This window comes from Panthera uncia (genome assembly GCF_023721935.1).
Source record: "Panthera uncia isolate 11264 chromosome A1 unlocalized genomic scaffold, Puncia_PCG_1.0 HiC_scaffold_17, whole genome shotgun sequence".
In the NCBI taxonomy this organism is placed as follows: domain Eukaryota; kingdom Metazoa; phylum Chordata; class Mammalia; order Carnivora; family Felidae; genus Panthera; species Panthera uncia.
The window spans coordinates 50,972,308-50,991,079 of record NW_026057577.1 but is presented as its reverse complement, the minus strand read 5'-3'; the positions used below and the strand labels follow the sequence as shown (position 1 = coordinate 50,991,079).

The following is an 18,772-nucleotide window of genomic DNA, read 5'->3' as shown; positions in this document are numbered from 1 at the left end:
TAAATTTCAAAAAAAAGTTTATATTTAATAATTGCAACTGACTTCTAAATCAAGTATTTGAATTGTTAAATTTGTTACAAGGGAGCCAACAGATTGATTTTGCTGACTGGCAAATCCTTTTTTTTTTGTTTTGTTTTAAGCACCAGGACATTCTAAAATATTCTTTCACTGTCTCTGTAGAATATATTGATTAGGATGCCATAAAATATTTAATTTAGAATAAATTTACTCATTATTTGAATACCTACATTAACTCATGGAAGTTTCATTCATGACTGATTAGTTTAATTCAATCCTCCTTGTCCCATTCTGCCAGTTTCCTATTTTCAAGACTATGTAATTCCAATCTATTGCAAAAGGATACGGTGTTCAGCCATTTTAGCCATGAGATCATCATTGTCGAAAAGCAATAGGCAGATCACAGCAATAACGAAAAAAGCAGCCCCTCTTGTCTGAAAATGAAGAAGATATTACTTAGGATGACTATTTTAAGAGTTGATTTTTAAGACCATGACTATACAAATACTAAAGAAAAATTGTTTTCAAATAAATATGTGAAGAAAAAATAACATCTGACATTAAAACCCTTCTACTATATAGCATAAATAAGCAGTATTAACAGATAAAAAAAAGCAAAGAGCTACAACAAATTCTGCAGAATAGTTTAAGGGCATTTAAGGCACATAATAATGATGACTTCAACTGTCTCCTTGTTCATAGGACTAGGCATGTTACCATGCACAAACCATTTATGTTTGCAGAATTAATATCCCTAAATGTTATTTTGCTTCGGGTTGAAAAGCTCAAGGAGCTACAGAATTATTAGCATGAACTTACTTTATTCTACAACATGCAAGTGATAGACAGTTAATTTACAGTTAATTATTGATAATAATATCAATATTCTAGTTATGACTCTTCTATGGAAACAGAACTAAGAGGGCACATTAAGAAAATTGGCAGTCATTTCTCATATCCAGTAAAGGTGCAGAGCATTTAAAAGCTGATAAATTTTTAAATTTTATATTCTCATTCCAGGGAAAGGATTTTGATGAAAAAAAAAATCATAGGAGGAACATACTGCCTAGTTTATGCAAATACTTCAGAATTTTGGGTATAAAAGCCATCCAAATAGCATTATTATACATTCTGTATTTATAAATTTATAGGTGTACTACCATACACTTTCATTAAATAAAAGTTAAAATTTAAAGTAAGAGTCCTATTCATTAATGTGATCACCACTATACTTGATAAATTCTCTTAGAGTGGTGGATATTTTGACAAAAGTCAGTACACATAAACCACACAATATCAACAATACCCCGCTATGGAGAATGTAATTTAATCTTTTGTCAAAGAGAGCAAATGAAATTTTGTAGTGCTTCAGTCACAGCTAAGAAAAAAACCCTGCTGCTGGATAGATGCCCAGATTTGTAACACACTAATGAGAAAATATATATGATTTATACTCTCATTTCTGAGTCTAACTGCAACAAATTTTTTGTTAAGTCATTTTTATTTCTTTCTTAAAAAACATTTAGTGTGTGTGTGTGTGTGTGTGTGTGTGTGTGTGTGAGTGAGACAGTTAGAGTGAGAGAGAGAATCTCAAGCTGTCTCCATGTTGTCAGTGCAGAACCTGACGTGGGGCTCAACCTCACATCATGAGACTGAGATCATGATGGGAGCTGAAATCAATAGTCGGATGCTCAACTGACCGAGGCATCCAGGTGCCCCTAAAGTCAGTTGTATTTCTTTTGTGAATTGTCTTTCCCTGCCCTTGGATCATTTTTACTGAGAATCTTAAGCATTTTTCTTTTCTTTTTTTTTTTTTTTATTTTTATTTATTTTTTTTTTTAACATTTTTTTTTTCAACGTTTTTTATTTATTTTTGGGACAGAGAGAGACAGAGCATGAACGGGGGAGGGGCAGAGAGAGAGAGGGAGACACAGAATCGGAAACAGGCTCCAGGCTCCGAGCCATCAGCCCAGAGCCCGATGCGGGGCTCGAACTCACGGACCGCGAGATCGTGACCTGGCTGAAGCCGGACGTTAAGCATTTTTCTTAACTTACTTGAGTGATTTATATTTTAAAAGAAATGTAAAACTTTTACTTGCGGTAATTTTTGTTGTTATTGTTAGTTTGTTGTCTGCACAATGACTTCTGTTACATAGAAGGTTATAATCATAATGAAATCAAATTTACTGAGTTTTCCCATTGTGATTTTTTCCCACTGCTTTTATGCTCAGAAGGTTTTCTCCTCATAATTTATTTTATTTTACATATATTTATTTTATACATTATACATGTTTATATTATTTTGTATGTTATATATTTATGTTATTTAATACATTTTACATATTTTAATTCTACATTTATTATATATTTGTGTCCACAAAACTCTTCAATCCACTTGACATTTATTTTTTTATTTTTAAATATTTATTTATTTAAAATAATGAGAGAGAGAGAGAGAGAGAAAAACCCATGAGCGGGGGAGGGCAGAGAGAGAGAGGGAGACACAGAATCCAAAGCAGGCTCCAGGCTCTAAGCTGTCAGCACAGAGCCCAACGTGGGGCTTGAACTCACAAAACTGTGAGATCATGACCTGAGCTGAAGTCGGACACTTAACCAACAGAGCCACTCAGGTGCTCCACTTGACATTTATTATGGCGTAATATATGAATGGGATCAAAGAAAGAGTGGCATACAGGGTACGCCTGGGTGGATCAGTCAGTTAAGCAACTAACTCTTGATTTCAGCTCAGGTCATGATCTCATGGTTTGTGAATTCGAGCCCCTTGTTGGGCTCTATACTGATGGCACAGAGCCTGCTTGGGATTCTCTCTCTCCCCCTCTATCTCTGCCCCTCTCCTGCTCATGCTCTCTTTCTCTCAAAATAAAATAAACATTGAAAGAAAAAAAATATTGGCATATGCTTTAATATTAATGATCCTATTTGAAATCTATGGGCTGGGTAGCCTCCCTGCTCTCCTTGGCATATTACTTTGTTCACTTAATTTTATTCATGTGCCTCCAATACTCAGCTTGAAACAGCTCCTTTTACAACACGGACTACTACACCTTATTTATCTTTATTTCTCCTTTCCCCTGTAACTGGGACAATGTACCATGCACAGAAAGCATTCAATTTGGTAAAACAGAAATACTGTAGTTTTAAGAATTTGGAATTGCAGATTTATGACTCATTTACCAAAGAAGGATAATTCTTAAGTTATTTAAGATAAAGAAGGCTTCTGGGGTACCTTCAGTAGGTTAAATGTCTGACTCTCGATTTAAGGGTCGTGAGACTGAGCCCTGAGTAGGTCTCTGCAATGAGTGTATAGCCTACTTAAGATTCTCTTCCAAGCCTTCTACCCTTCTCCCGCTCATGTGTGCACTCTCAAAAAAAAAAAAAAAAAAGATAAATAAAGCTGCCTAGTTGGCAAAATGCTCATGAGACTTTATAACAAGTTCTTAGGTATTTTCCAAAAATGACGAATAAGGGTTAAAAATGAGGTGTGCGAGGAGCACCTGAGTGGCTCAGGTGGCTAATCAGCTGACTCCTGATTTTGGCTCAGGTCATGATCTCATGGTTCGTGAGATCGAGCACCGGGTTGGGCTCTGCACTGACAGTTCAGTGCCTGCTTCTCGCTCCCTCTCTCTCTCTGCCCCTCCCTTGCTCTTTTTCTCTCAAAATTAATTAAAAAAAAAAAAAAAGAAAGACAAAAGAATAAGGTGGGTGACAGGCTTGGCTACAGCATGATGGATATTTTTGTGGTGATCAAACAGTTCTGAATCTTGTCAAGGTCTATGGATTATATCAATGTCAATTTCTTAGTTTCCATAGTGTGTTTGAGTTGGGTAAGAAATTACCACTGAAACTGAGTGAAGGGTGCTCTTCGTGCTCTTTTTGCCACTTTCTGGGAACATATGATGACTTTGGAATAAAAAGTAAAAAAAGTTTGTAAGAAAAAGTTAAAATTAGCAGAAAAAGCCCCTGAATTCTTTTATTTATTTATTTTTGAGAGAGAGAAAGTGTGTGGGCAAGCATGGGGGAAGGGGCGGAAAGAGAGGAAGAGAGAAAGAGAGAGAGAGAGAGAGAGAGAGAGAGAGAGAGAGAGAGAGAGACACACTCCCAAGTAGGCTTCCAGCTGTCAGTGAGGAGCCCAATGTGGGGCTCGAACTTACGAACTGTGAGATCATGATCTGAGCTGAAATCAAGAGACAGCGCTTAACCGACTGAGTCATCCAGGCGCCCCCACCCTTACATTCTTTTAAATGCTAAAAGATATTATGTAATTGCTTTAGTTAATACTTTACACGTATACTTTCAATTTTCAAGTAACTAATAAAAGAAAATTGTACCTTTGCTGGTCCTCCTCCAGAACTAGTGAACAAAACACTGAGTAGTGAGATGACAACAGTATCACTGTGTTCAAATAGCAGCAAAGTCCTAGAAAAATACAAAAACATTATCATTCACATAAAATATATCCGATCTTTACCAAGAAACATGAATTCAACAAGAGTAAGAGAAAATAAGTATTTCTTCCTGATTTCATAAAACACTGAGAAAAATAAATAGGTACAAATGCTTTAGAATTAGCTACCTTTTGGCATTATCTACCTGGTAATACTACTTGCATGATTATATCACACCAATTTCTTGTGTACGTGTACCAGGAAACACTTAGAAGGTTGCTCATACCAGCTTTGTTTGCAATAGCCTCAACTTAATGCTACTGGTAAGAGAAAAATATAAATTAGAGTGTATCTATTCAATGGACTATTTTACAACAGTAAAAAATGAATAAAATTATACGAATATATTAAGAAATGGTGAATACTACACTTTAAATGTGTTATAGACTGCACGTTTGCATCCCTTCTAATTTTATATGTTGAACTCAATCCCCAGTGTGAATCCCCTCATGAATGGAATTAAAGCCCTCATATAAAAGACGATAGAGCACTCCCTTTGCCCCTTCTGCCATGTGAGGTTATAGAGAAACCAGGAAGCAGTGCCTCACCAGACAGTGAATCTGCCTCACCTTGATCTGAGACTTGCCAGTTTCCAGAACTGTGAGAAGTAAATTTGTGCTGTTTAAAAGCTACCCAGTCTTTGGTATTTTTGTTATAGCAGCCCAAATGGACTAAGAAAAAAGGAATGAATCTTAAGGTATGTGAATCTTATATTTAAAAATTGCCATAAAAATGAACTATATATATATATATAACATGCATCGAGACGGGCAAGTCTCAAACATAAATTTAAATGCAAAAAAGTACACTGTAGAACATACATGCAAAATCATCTAGGTACATAAAGTAAAAAACTTGTAAACATTAAAAAAACCCACAATTAAACATTAAAAAAAAAAAAAGACTTAGGTACATATGTGAAAAACTATAAAGGAAACCAAGAAAATGAAAAACAAAACTTAAGATGCTGACTACACCCAAGGGTAGGGGGAGATGGGGATAGAATCAGGAGGGAAACACCAGCATTCAAAGGCATTGGTAAGATAGGTATTTTTTTTTTTAAGTTTATTTATTTCAAGACAGAGAGAAAGCAGATAAGGGCAGAGAGAGGGGGAGACAGAAAATATCAAGCAGGCTTTGAACTATCAGCACAGAGCCTGATGTAGGGCTCGAACTTACGAACCATGAGATCATGACCTGAGCTGAAATCAAGGGTCAGACGCTTAACCAACTGAGCCACCCAGGATCCCCATATATATACACGTGTTATATACACATATACAGATATGCATATATATATATTTTTTTTTTTTTTGAAAGAGAGAGAATGCACAAGTAAGCATGTGGTATAGGGGAGGGGCAGCAGGAGGGAGAGAGAGAATCTTATGCAGGCTCAACACCGAGTCAGGAGCCCCATGTGGGGCTTGATCCCACAACTGTGAGATCATGACCTGAGTCAAAATCAAGAGTCACTACCCTTAACTGACTGAACCAACCAGGTGCCCCCAAGTATTGGTAAGATTTTATTTGGGGGACTGGATGTTGGATATGTCAGTGTTCACTATTATTAAACATACTTCCTCTCCTATCTGTATGAAATATTTTAAGAACTTGAAAAACTATCACCAGCAAAAACAGGGCTTATAGGATCTAAATAGTAAGATTTTCAGCTGCTCTTTTAACACATTTTCATTTTTTCTCTTTACTCAAAAATCTGTAATACAGAACACAGCAATACTAACTTTAATTCTATTAATGATTATGAGGTACAACTTAAGAAAATACATATATCAAAAGAGTAATACCAACCTGAAATGAGACAGGCTATGGAACACCAAAGAGGTCTTTTTTATTTGAGAGAGAGACAGTATGTGTGTGTGTGTGTACATGTGCATGAGGGAGAGCAGCAGAGGGAAAGAGATAGAATCCTACGCTGGCTCCACAGGGAACATGGAGCCCACTGCAGGGCTTGATCCCATAATCCTGGGATCATGACCTGAGCTGAAATCATGAGTCAGAAGCTCAACCGAATGAGCCACCCAGGCACAACTCCACAAAATCTTTCTAGTCAAGAAATTGCATGATAGTTTTTATTTTTTAAAACTTAAGTAGGCTCCATGCCCAACATGGGGCCTGAACTCACCACTTTGAGATAAAGAGTTGCATGCTCTACCGACTGAGCCATCCAGGCACCCTGCATGATGGTTTTAATAAAAGAATGAGAGGGGCAGTGTTGGCACAGGAGCTGGCAGTGAGGGATTTTAAGGGTAGGAAGTAGAGGACTAAATAAGGAGTCAAGTAAGAATTTAACAATTTTCCCCTTCTTTCCCTACCCTAATATGTGGGGATAGTGATTTAATAACATACAGAACAAAACATAATTTCATGGAAAAGAAACTTAAATATTAGAGATGATAATACTGTTAATCATATTCAAGCATAAAGTGAAAAAGCTCTCCCAAGCTGAGAAAATCCAGCTGCCTTACCTACCATTCCAGGATGCTACTGCTGTCATGGACAAGGACATGACATCTGGAATTATGTATACCCTGCATCTGACGAAGTACACGGTAAACAGCCTAAAGGGACTCAAACCTGGAAGCTATTCTATTAGCTAAAAGAGGGGAAAGGATTTTCACAAAGCATTTTCCACCTATCATTTTTACTCTGTCTACCCCATTATTCTGAGTGAGATTCTTTAAAATATCCTGAATTTTATTCCTTACCTCTCATCATCATACCCCCCTCCTCCCAACAATGGCCAGGTACTTTTTCTTATACTTTCAATCAATGAGTAAAACCCTTTAGCTACAGAGAAGCATTAAAAATGTTTATGCACAGTTGTACATATTACAATTCCTATTAAGTGGCCCTTAAGCACCACCCCCCACCCCCGGGGAATTGGTCCATTACATAAAAAGATTGCTCTATATAGATCTAGGGGAATATGAGAGTTAACTCATCTTTAATCTGACGATTGACACACTGTTGTCAAGACATTTGTTTACGACCATATTTTTTAAGAATTTTCTGTTGGTAAGAGTATTTCAGAGTGGTGAAGAAAAAAATGTTTAAATAAAGATTTTGCTCTTCTACTGGTTGATTTTATTTACCACTTCAGACCTTTTAGTTTCTAAAATCAGTTGCTAAAAGGGATCACCAAGGGATGATGAAAAGCCACCTATGCTAAAAATTTTCTGAAACTGGATTTAAAAAAATTTTTAATGTTTATTTATTTCTGAGAGACAGAGTGCAAGCAGGGGAGGGACAGAGAGAGGGAGACACAGAATCTGAAGCAGGCTCCTCTGAGCTGTCGGCACAGAGCCTGACACAGAGCTCAAACTGACAAGCCGTGAGAGCATGAACTGAGCCAGTCAGACGCCTAACTAAGCCACCCAGGCGCCCCTGAAACTAGATTCTTAACTATTAAAATATCATGACAGATCATGAACAATACATTAATGGTGTTCACCAAAAGCTAGACCACAAATTCAACAGGTTCTCTCCTTCCCTCCCTCTCTCCCCCACTCTATATGTTGAGTTGTATCCAATGCTATACAAGCGATAGAAGCATTTGCACATAACATAAGCATTTGATATTATATATAATGGAAGAAAACTAATATTCAAAATTAAGAAACAAACAAACATTCAAAATATGCACTTTTACCTTAGTGGTCCACAAAGAGTGAGGCCAAAAAACCACAAGAGTGAAATGATACACCCAGCAACTGCATGCTTAAATATTTTGATCCACTATAAATGGAAACAAAAAGTTAAAAATTTTACTCATGTATGTTTTGCTATTATCTCAAAGTCTTAAACAAAACACATAGGCAAAGAAAATAATGGTAACACTTAAATATTTTAAAGGCTAAATAATTACATATCTTGAAATTAAATAGAAAATGTTAAGATCCTTTGACTAAATCTAGATTTGTAAGACAGTAGTCTGTTTTCCATTTTCTATATTCTTACCTGTTGTTAGATTTTGAGATCTTTTTCTATAGAGTATAAATGTTTTTTTTTTTCATTAGTTTCTCACTAGTTTGCTAGGAACATGTATTGTTTTAGTCTTTAAATTCTTTTCTAGAGAAATTCAGAGCTTTAATTACTTGAAAAGAGAAAAAAAGTTACGATGGGGTTTAAAATATTAATCCCATTTTTAAAACACGCATGGTCTCTAAAAGAGAGATCCTACGTTTGTCATTTTAATAAAAAATTGCCGTACAAGTTTCTAAGTTGTGGCATACAGCAAACACGTAGTAGGATATACCTCTACTGTCCAAAGAGGTGATAATATGAGGTGACTATGCAAAATGCAGGACATTTCTGCTATGTATCCTGAACTTCAGGGGTCTATAGAAAATAATAATGAAGATGAGAGTAACAGCTAATACTTACTGCATAGTCACTATATCCCAGGCACTACTTCAAGAACTTTATATGTATTAATTCATTTATTCCTCACAGCTTCATTACAATGGTATTATTAACTCCATTTCATAGGTGAAAATATTAACGGAGAAATTAATTAACTTGTTCAAAGTAAAAGTTTGTAAGGACAGACAGAATGTGCATCTGTCTGCCTCCAGAAGCCTCATTCTTAACCCCTATGCTTTATCTGCCTCCTCATGACACTTGTACTAGGCTCTTGGGTATGTCTCCATGTCTCATTCATAAATCTTTCAGAATAAGGATACTACATTACAAAAAAAGTACTGTATACCTTAATGTTTTTCTACTTTCTTCTTCATATTTTTTTTTACCCTATGACCCAGCAATAGCACTGCTAGGGATTTACCCAAGGGATACAGGAGTACTGATGCATAGGGACACTTGTACCCCAATGTTTATAGCAGCACTCTCAACAATAGCCAAATTATGGAAAGAGCCTAAATGTCCATCAACTGATGAATGGATAAAGAAATTGTGGTTTATATACACAATGGAGTACTACGTGGCAATGAGAAAGAACGAAATATGGCTCTTTGTAGCAACGTGGATGGAACTGGAGAGAGTGATGCTAAGTGAAATAAGTCACACAGAGAAAGACAGATACCATATGTTTACACTCTTATGTGGATCCTGAGAAACTTAACAGAAACCCATGGGGGAGGGGAAGGAAAAAAAAAAAAAGAGGTTAGAGTGGGAGAGAGCCAAAGCATAAGAGACTCTTAAAAACTGAGAACAAACTGAGGGTTGATGGGGGGTGGGAGGGAGGGGAGGGTGGGTGACGGGTATTAAGGAGGGCACCTGTTGGGATGAGCACTGGGTGTTGTATGGAAACCAATTTGACAATAAATTTCATATATTGAAAAAAAAAAAAAAAGATTTTATTTTTAAGTAATTCTACGGACTGAGCCAGCCAGGTACTACCCTCTTCTGCATGTTTAAACATTCTGTAATCTTAACACTTTAGTTTACTCTTAAAGCCTCAATACTGAAAGACAAATCAAGACCAAGTTAACTCTGGAAATAATCTGCTGTGTACTTAAGTCATTTTTTAAGTAACCATGCTCAAAGAAAGGGCACTGTCTCTTGGCCCACTAACTAGGAAGCTGCTAGGAAAAAAGAATTGTGCAAAAAACTCACCTGGTGTTTGGTAATACTTTTCCCAGAAGAAAATGGCTTTTGAAACAAAACCATAAAAAATGCAGTTCTGTGGATATTGAAACATTAATATATTAATATTTGTCTTATATACAAGGTGTAATGTTAAGATATGTATCTTAAACAAATACACTAGAACTTGAAAGGTATGTTACCCTCTAAAAAATTATACTGGAGAACAATACTTATTCAAATAAAGCTTCCACTGCAACATTCTGGGGAATGCTTATTTTGTAATTATCTTCAGAACCAATTCACAAGCCACAAAAGAAAAGGAGTCTCAATGTTTTTTCATACTGGGAAATATAAAAAAAAAAAATCTATCTTCTCCAAAATTTAATAACAAATCTTGAAATAAAAGAAATGAAGAAAGTACTTATTGTATGTCTTTAGGTTTCACATTCCCAAAATGATTATATAAAAATGCATACAACTGCTTAAAATTTCCTAGTAAAGAATCACTTTCCATAATTGCTAAAATTAACTCCCAGGAGTCTTTAATAGACTGTTATTAACAGAAAGTAGTCGCTATCAATCTCAAGATCTAGAGAAACTTTATTTACAGAGAATTTCTTGCAATATGCAGAATGTAAATTTATATTATATGAGGACCCTGTAGTGTGAAGGGAACATATAATGAACAAAACCCAGCACAGATTAACTTAGAAAATAAGGAACATCTGTGCCAAGACAAGTCTCAGGTAACATTCTACCTGCTGGAAGGCTGAACTACACCAGTGGTATGGTCTGGAGACTCTTTTAGGGAAACTGTAGCATCAAAACTATTTTCACAAAAATTCTAATAAATTATCTGCTCTTTTCACTTTTATGCTCTCAGGGGTATACAGTGGAGCTCTTCAGAGGTTAACTGATAAAAGAGATCCTGCAACAGACTCAACGCTGAAACAGATATGAGAACTTAGCAATCTTCTATTAAGCTGGACATTAAAAGAAATCTACAAAAACTTCATTAATGCAAAGTACAGTATAAGTCTAGTTTTGGCAAGCTATTACAGTACAATAATCATTTAAAAAATTCTCTTTGTACCTCTAACCTTAGGTATTCTATTTTTTTATTAAATTATCATACATTAGTGAGGAGGGATAAATAGCACAATATATTCTATCTAAAATTTCTTAAAGATACTCAGTTAAAACAGGAGTTTCAAATAAATAAAACATAAGGAAAAAGGAATCACACACACTCACCCAAGTTTTAATATAAAAATGAACTGAACAATGTGAACTGCTTTTAGGAGATCGTATGATTCAAAAAGTCCCACAGCCTTCAAAAATTTAGTCAAACATAGTAACACAATATATTTTGTTAATCTGAAAAATAAAAGCAGAAACAAGTTTCAGTATCATTAAAATCACAAGGAACTCTGTCATCTGTTCTTTTCTTATTATACAAGTATTGGGATCATTAGAAAAACCTCAGATATTCATTAAAAACATCAAACAAAAGCCCAAACAACTCACCATCTACATAACTACTATTAACATTTTGGTATATATACTTGCAGATTGTGTTCTTTTTAATGTTTATTTATTTATTTTGATAGAGGGAGGAGGGAGGGGCAGAGAAAGAGGGAGAGAATTCCAAGCGGGCTCTGGGCTCTCAGTGTGGAGCCTGACTCAGGGATCGACCCCATGAACCGTGAGATCCTGACCTGTGCAGCAATCAAGAGATGGTCTCTTAACGAACTGAGCTGCTCAGGTGCCCCCAGATTCTTTTCAATGTATAGACCGTGTGTCTATGTATATGTGTGTATGTGTGTGTATAGTCTGTTGAAGAACAGACACCAAAGTCTACCTGCAATGAAACCAGAAGAGCACGCTGTAGGAAGAAACAGAGGAATGGTAAATGCCTTAGATTTACCCCTCCTCTGCTTTGCTATGTGGCTGCAGTGAAAGTCATGGTTGAAAAGTCAAACAACCTGCCCTACAGAGTCTTGTAAAGGCTCAGGAATCTGAAGCACCTGAGAAAGGCCTGGGGAGTTAAAAAGAGAAGCATCAAGAAGTCTTCCAAGTAGTTAGATCCCCACATTCTCACCCAGCAGAGCCAGGCAACTACCTCTCCTCAATCATGACAGGACAGATGAGGCTTAGCTTCTGGAGACGTCTAGACAAAAGGCAAAGAGAGGAGGCATGAAGTGCTAGAATAAAACCATGGAAATTAAAGGAAGTTTCTTAACACCACCCCACCTCCCTTTCCTCTTCTACCTCCAATATCCTAACGGCTGGGCTGCAATCTCCCAGCAGAACCCTTCTAGGGATCCACTAGGGTTACGCCTCACACAGGTATTCATTCTAATTAGCTTTTTAGCCCTCACTCAAATATGAATAGCAAACACAGATAATCAATCCTTTAAGATAAGCGTATGAAAGGCCAAACAGAAACAACAAATTTAACAGATAAAGATATTACAGGTAATAGCAGAAAACAACAAAGAATAATAAATAATATTCTCTGAGATATAAGAAAGAATATTGCACGCATGAAAAAATTAGGCTGCCATAAAAAGGAAGAAAAAAGGAGCTCTTGAAAAAGAAACTAAAATTAGGGAAGAAATTACTTCAGTTTTCTGGCCTAGTAGTTTTCTTAGAATAAAACCATTATTCTTTGCATGAAACCCATTATCTGTGTGTCTACTGTAACCGTGTAATACTGAACCGTGAATACTGTAATAATGAACATTATAAAACATACACAAATTAGAAATAAAAAAGAAATAAAAAGTTGAGAAATTTAATATTTTTTCCTTCACCCTAATAGGAGATCTTGTGTCAGTAATACTCAGGAGACCACTTTTTAAGTTTACATCAAACAGGTGTTAGTACATTAAAAAGTAGGTATAAGGGAAGTCCAAGGCCAGCACACTGGCAGAGATGAGAAGTCTCTACCAATGGGAGAAAAAATTCAAAAAGCAAACAGAATTTTAAAAGAAACCTAAGTCACTCAGAGTTAAAATAATCTGACATCAATGGGGATATCAATGTATATAGGACAGTATAAAACTTGATGAATGTGAATAATCAAGTGCCATGGCAGTGAATTAACATGAAAGAGCTAAACTACACTAAACAAACAGTAATCTGATTAAGAAGGCATGAAAATATAGACTTTAGGAAGATTTTGATGCAATTATTAAAATAAATTTTAGTCCTTGAAAGAATGAATCTCAGCATCTTCACCAGCCAAGATGGCTCCTTTTCTGTTTTAGTCCAGATAGTATCATACTAAATTTAAAAAAAGAAAAAAAGATTTGAAGCAAAGTGGTTTTTCTTATCATGAACATAATCTGGGGGGCCTTTTATAGTTCAAACTGGGGATTTTAACTATGTGAAAATTAATCTCCCAAAAGCTAATAAAAATGTTACTGTCGAATCATGTAAGTCACATCCTAAAGCATTCTAAAGAAGTTCCCATTTAACCCATTTGTTGATCAGTATAAACTTTCTTAAAATTTCTGTTTAAAAGATCAATCAGGGGGCGATGGGTAGCTTAGTTGGTTCAGCGTCTGACTTCTGCTCAGGTCATGATCTCACAGTTTGTGAGTTTGAGCCCCACATAAGACTCTGTGCTGACAGCTCACAGCCTGCAGCCTGCTTCAGATTCTGTGTCCCCTCTCTCTGATCCGCCCCCACTCATGCTGTGTTTCTGTCTCTCTCAAAAATAAACATTAAAAAAAAAAGATAAATCAGATTTTCTGGGATAATAAAAAATGTCCTATAGCTTGATCATGCTGGAAGTTACATAGGTTTACACATTTGTGAAAAATGCAAACTTACACCTTTAAAATAAAGCGATTTATTTATTTATTTATGAGAGAGAGAGAGAGAGAGAGAGAGAGAGAGCGAGAGCACATGCACACAAGCAGGGGAGAGGGACAGGAGAAAGAGAGAAAGAGAAAGAGAAAGAGAAAGAGAAAGAGAGAGAGAGAGAGAGAGAGAGAGAGAGGCAGGAAGGGAGGGAAAATCTTACTCAGGCTCCACTCGGAGTGTGGAGCCCCAGGTGGGGCTCGACCCCACGACCTTGGGATCATGACCTGAGCCGAAATCAAGACTCGGAAGCTCAACTGACTGAGACACCCAGGCACCCCAAGTGTATTTTGTTTTTGGACTGTCTGTAGACTGGCTAAAAACACACAGTAAAACAAAAGAAATCTACCAAATGTCTAGCAATTGTACAAGTATGAAAGTAAATGTACATGTGCTAGAAAAACTGAACACTAATACCTTAGAAATTCTCTAGTTCAATTCCTCTCCTGTCACAGATTGGGAAATTAAAGCCCACAAAGTTAGCTAGGGTCAAGCCCCTGTCCCTTAAGTATGCTCGCTTTATTTATTTAATTTTTTAAAAATTTATTTTGAATGAGAGAGCGCACAAGTGAGGGAGGGGCAGAGAGAGAGGGAGAAAGAGAATTCCCAGCAGGCTTCATGATGTCAGCTGAGAGACCGACAGGGGGCTCAATCCCATGAACCATGAAATCATGACCTGAGCCGAAATCAACAGTCTGTTACTTAACTGACTGAGCCACCCAGGTACCCCTTTTTTTTAAGTAGGTTCCATGCCCAACGTGAGGCTTGAACTCACGATCCGGAGATCAACAGTCACATGCTCTACTGACTGAGCTGGCCAGGTGCCCAAGTATGCTCTTTTTAATAAGTCACACACAAAATCAAAGTTCATCCAAAGGCTTTGAGGGTTCCCATCTCAATTACACATTACACATTCATAATAATTTATTACACATTGTAATTATTACACATTTATATGGCTCACACAAACAGTAAAATCATCTTTAAATTATACATTTGTAGTGGCCTACATGAATAGTAAAGTCACCTTTATTAAAAAAATTTTTTTAAATTATTTTTTAGAGAGAGAAAGACAGAGTTTGAGTGGGGGAGGGGCAGACAGAGAGGGAGACAGAATCCAAGCAGGCGCCAGGCTCTGAGCTGTCAGCACAGAGCGTGACATGGGGCTTGAACTCACAAACTGTGAGATCATGACCTGAGCTGAAGTTGGACGCTTAACCGACTGAGCCACCCAGGGGCCCCTTATTTATTTATTTTGAGAGAGAGTGAGCATTCGAGCAGGGAAGGGGCAGAGAGAGAGAGAGAGGAAGACCAAAAATCCCAAGCAGCTTTTGCAAAGTTAGTGAAGAGGGTGATGTGGGGCTTGGACGCCTCACGGACTGCAAGATCATGACCTGAACCCAAGTCAGACGCTTAACCAACTGAGCCACCCAGGAGCCCCAAAATCATCTTTAAATATGAAAGACAAAATGCACATTAAAACCTAGGATTAATTTATATTTTGGCCCATTTAAGCTGGAGAAAAAAAGTCATATAGACTTTAGTACAGTGAACATATTAACTATATGAATACTAAGTAAATATTCTGGTTAGGGTAGCAATTCAAAATTAACCAATGAAAATAAAAGTTGGGCTAGAAATCCACTGTTTATTAGTTCATAACACAGGGACCGTCATTATAGGTGGTCAGCAAATGTTCACCAAATGAAAGAATGTGAACTCTACAACTACACTTATGCGTTACAGTACCATCTCATACAGTAACATAGAGTGCAAAAATAGAGTACCTTAAGTGGTAGTCCAAGCTTGTGGCAATCTGAACTATCAGCAACCCAGGCATGGACTCAGAATGAAAGAAAAGAATGAAATCAAGTAGAAAGGGACACTAGAAATCTCAAGGGCTTTACTCCTTAAACTCTTAATTAGGTGTAATAATAAGGCAGTAGGATAGAAGCAAGGACACAAAGAACAACAATGTCAAGATAGGGAGAGGAAAAACAAAGACCAGGAAAACCAGACAGACATACATTAAAAATCACCAGTGTGGGAATTCTCAATGTCAGCAAAGAGACTTGTACATTCTCCATGGGGCTAGTTAGCCCTTCTTCAAATTTTGTTTGCACACGTACTATATGCCAGATGCCATATGTGGCCAATGAGATCTAAGGGAAGACTGACAGGGTGGATTCAAGTATAGCCTTCCCTCTTCCTGATAAAAGGGCAAGATCCAGCTGGAAATGCTTCTGTCTTCTTTCTGCCTTCAAGGGAGGAGCTTTATCTAAAAAATGTTATCAGAATGTTAACATTATCTAAAAAGTGTTATCCATCTTCTAACAAGCCTGAATATGAAAGCTGATACACTTAGGATGGCAGAAAGCAGAGGCAAAGAATCTGGGTTCTAGGTGGTATCACTGAGGTTCTGAACAAATACCTGCAATCTCTGGTTTCTTTTATGTGAGAAGAATATATCCCTCTTTGTTTAAAGCTCTTAGTTTGGTTACTTACAACTAAATATATTTCTAGGTGCTGTGACTCTTAATAGAGACAATGCTCTCAAGGAGTCTGAGGCCTAAGAAAGTGAGGCAAGCACACAAGTATTTATGTGACCCAAATAAGTAATGGGACTTTTAAAATAGATGTAGAAGCAACTAACCCTAACTTTGCAAGCAAAGGTCTGTCTTCAGAGTTTGAGATGTGTAACTGTATATTAAAGACTAAGTAGGAATTATAATGGAAGAAAACGGAAAGGGTATTTCAAAGCAGACAGCAGCATTTGGAAAATACTAATACTAGGATTAAGCCTTCGAATAAATGTATTTAAGCTCAATTAACTAGATCATAATGACCAGAAGTTATTAAGGAAAAGGTAAGTTATCTTTAATAAAATTGTTCTGCCAAGATGGGGCAATAGGAGAAATTATTTCCAAGTTTTTAAAAAAAAATTTTTTTTTTTTCTAACGTTTATTTATTTTTGAGACAGAGAGAGACAGAGCATGAACGGGGGAGGGTCAGAGAGAGGGAGACACAGAATCTGAAACAGGCTCCAGGCTCTGAGCTGTCAGCACAGAGCCCGACGCGGGGCTCAAACTCACGGACCGCGAGATCATGACCTGAGCCGAAGTCGGCTGCCCAACCGACTGAGCCACCCAGGTGCCCCTCTAAGTTATTTTTATTATTTTTCTAAATGTTTTTATTTTTTAGAGAGAGAGAGAGAGAGAGAAAGTGTGAGTGGGGGAAGGGCAGAGACAGAGGAGGAAAGAGGACCCTAATGCAGGAATTACTTTTATAATCTCTGTAGTTTAAAAATTAAAAAAGGAATAAAGAAAATTAGTGTCATCATAATAGAGGGGCACCTGGGTAGGTTCAAACTCATAAACTCATAAACCATGAGATCATGACGTGAGCCAAAGCTCAACCGACTGAGCCACCCAGAAGCCTCTAAGTTACTTTTGTTTAAAGTATTAATAAAACTTTAAAATAAATAAGTTTGGTACTTCAAACACAAGATTTAGTCAGAAGGAACATTAATTTAAGTAAAATAGTTCCTGATAACTTACTACTATTATGATTTTTTACTTTTTTATTTTATATTTTTTAATGTTTATGTATTTTTGAGAGAGAGCGTGCTACCAGAAGAGGGGCAGAACTCACAGACTGCTAGATCATGACCTGAGCCTAAGTTGTACTCGTAACCGACTGAGTCACCCAGGTGCCCCATATTACAATCTTTTTTAAAAAAATTAATTTTTTTGAGGGGGGGAGAGGCAGAAGGGGGGGCGGGAAGGAGAGAACCTTAAGCAGGTTCAAGCACAGGGCTTGATCTCACAACAGAGAGACAGATAAAGACCTGAGACAAAATCAAGAGTCAGATGCTTAACCAACTGAGCTACCCAGGTGCCCCTCTATTATGATGACACTAATTTTCTTTATTCCCTTTTTAATTTTTAAACTACAGAGACTATAAAGTAATTCCTGAGAAGCTGCTTGTTATTAAAATTTTAGGTAAAATGGTTCCTAACTTCCTCCTCATAGGTGACCAACTGGTCATCCTTCCAAGCCTTTTCCTTTGCACTTCTACATAGACACATGCATATATTATATATTGACATATTTACAATTGTACACATATTTTGATATTGCTATGTGACTTTCTGTGTAACATGTTGAAGATTTTTGGTACTATTATTAAACTAGGAAAATTATTTTAACATTTAGTTAAAAGTTGGACTCTCTGATTTTATTTTGAGAGCATTTCTTTGAGATAGAGAAAGAGAGAACACATGTGCAAGCACGGGGGAGGAGCAGAGAGAGGAGAGAGAGCAGGCTCTGCACTATCAGCACAGAGTGCGATGTGGGGCTTGAACCCATGAACTGTAAGATCGTGACCTGAACAGAAATCAAGACTTGGATGCTCAACCAGTCGACTAAGCCACCCAGCTGCCCTGGACTCTGATTTTTAAAGTCTCAACGAAGTTTTCCTGTAAGCCTACAGATGAAACACCAGCTAAGGCAAAATAACCTTATACTAATAAGTAGGTACTGTAGTTCATATTGTGCAGGGAAACACTGAAACAGCTTTATTTACTAAGGAAAGATGTGGGGGTGAGGAGAGAGAGGCTCTTCAACAGGGGCAGTGGTCTTTGAGCTACTTTCTGGGCAACTCTGGGAGACATACTTGACCTACTCAAGTTATAAATCATGATTGGCCATTAACTAGTTCCATCAAACATATCACTGGTCTTTTATATATAGGATTACAAAAATCTCTGGTTCTCTAAACCTGGAATTACTGAAATTTGGGTTTGGGTCTAAATGTGCTTCTTGGGCTTTGCCCAGTGCAGCAGCTCATG

The 18,772-nt window shown here is 37.0% G+C and overlaps 1 protein-coding gene across 1 annotated transcript in view; it reads right to left on the bottom strand.

Annotated features, from left to right (window-relative positions):
- Positions 1-18,772, bottom strand: part of SLC30A5 (solute carrier family 30 member 5) — a 37,159-nt gene that overhangs the window by 16,107 nt on the left and 2,280 nt on the right. Inside the window, exons 2-6 of the mRNA XM_049649559.1 lie at positions 11,307-11,429; positions 10,080-10,146; positions 8,155-8,240; positions 4,368-4,455; positions 365-452 (exon numbers count right to left, since the gene is read on the bottom strand). Of these exons, the coding sequence (XP_049505516.1) occupies positions 365-452; positions 4,368-4,455; positions 8,155-8,240; positions 10,080-10,146; positions 11,307-11,429 (452 nt within the window). The remainder of the gene's footprint in view (positions 1-364; positions 453-4,367; positions 4,456-8,154; positions 8,241-10,079; positions 10,147-11,306; positions 11,430-18,772) is intronic.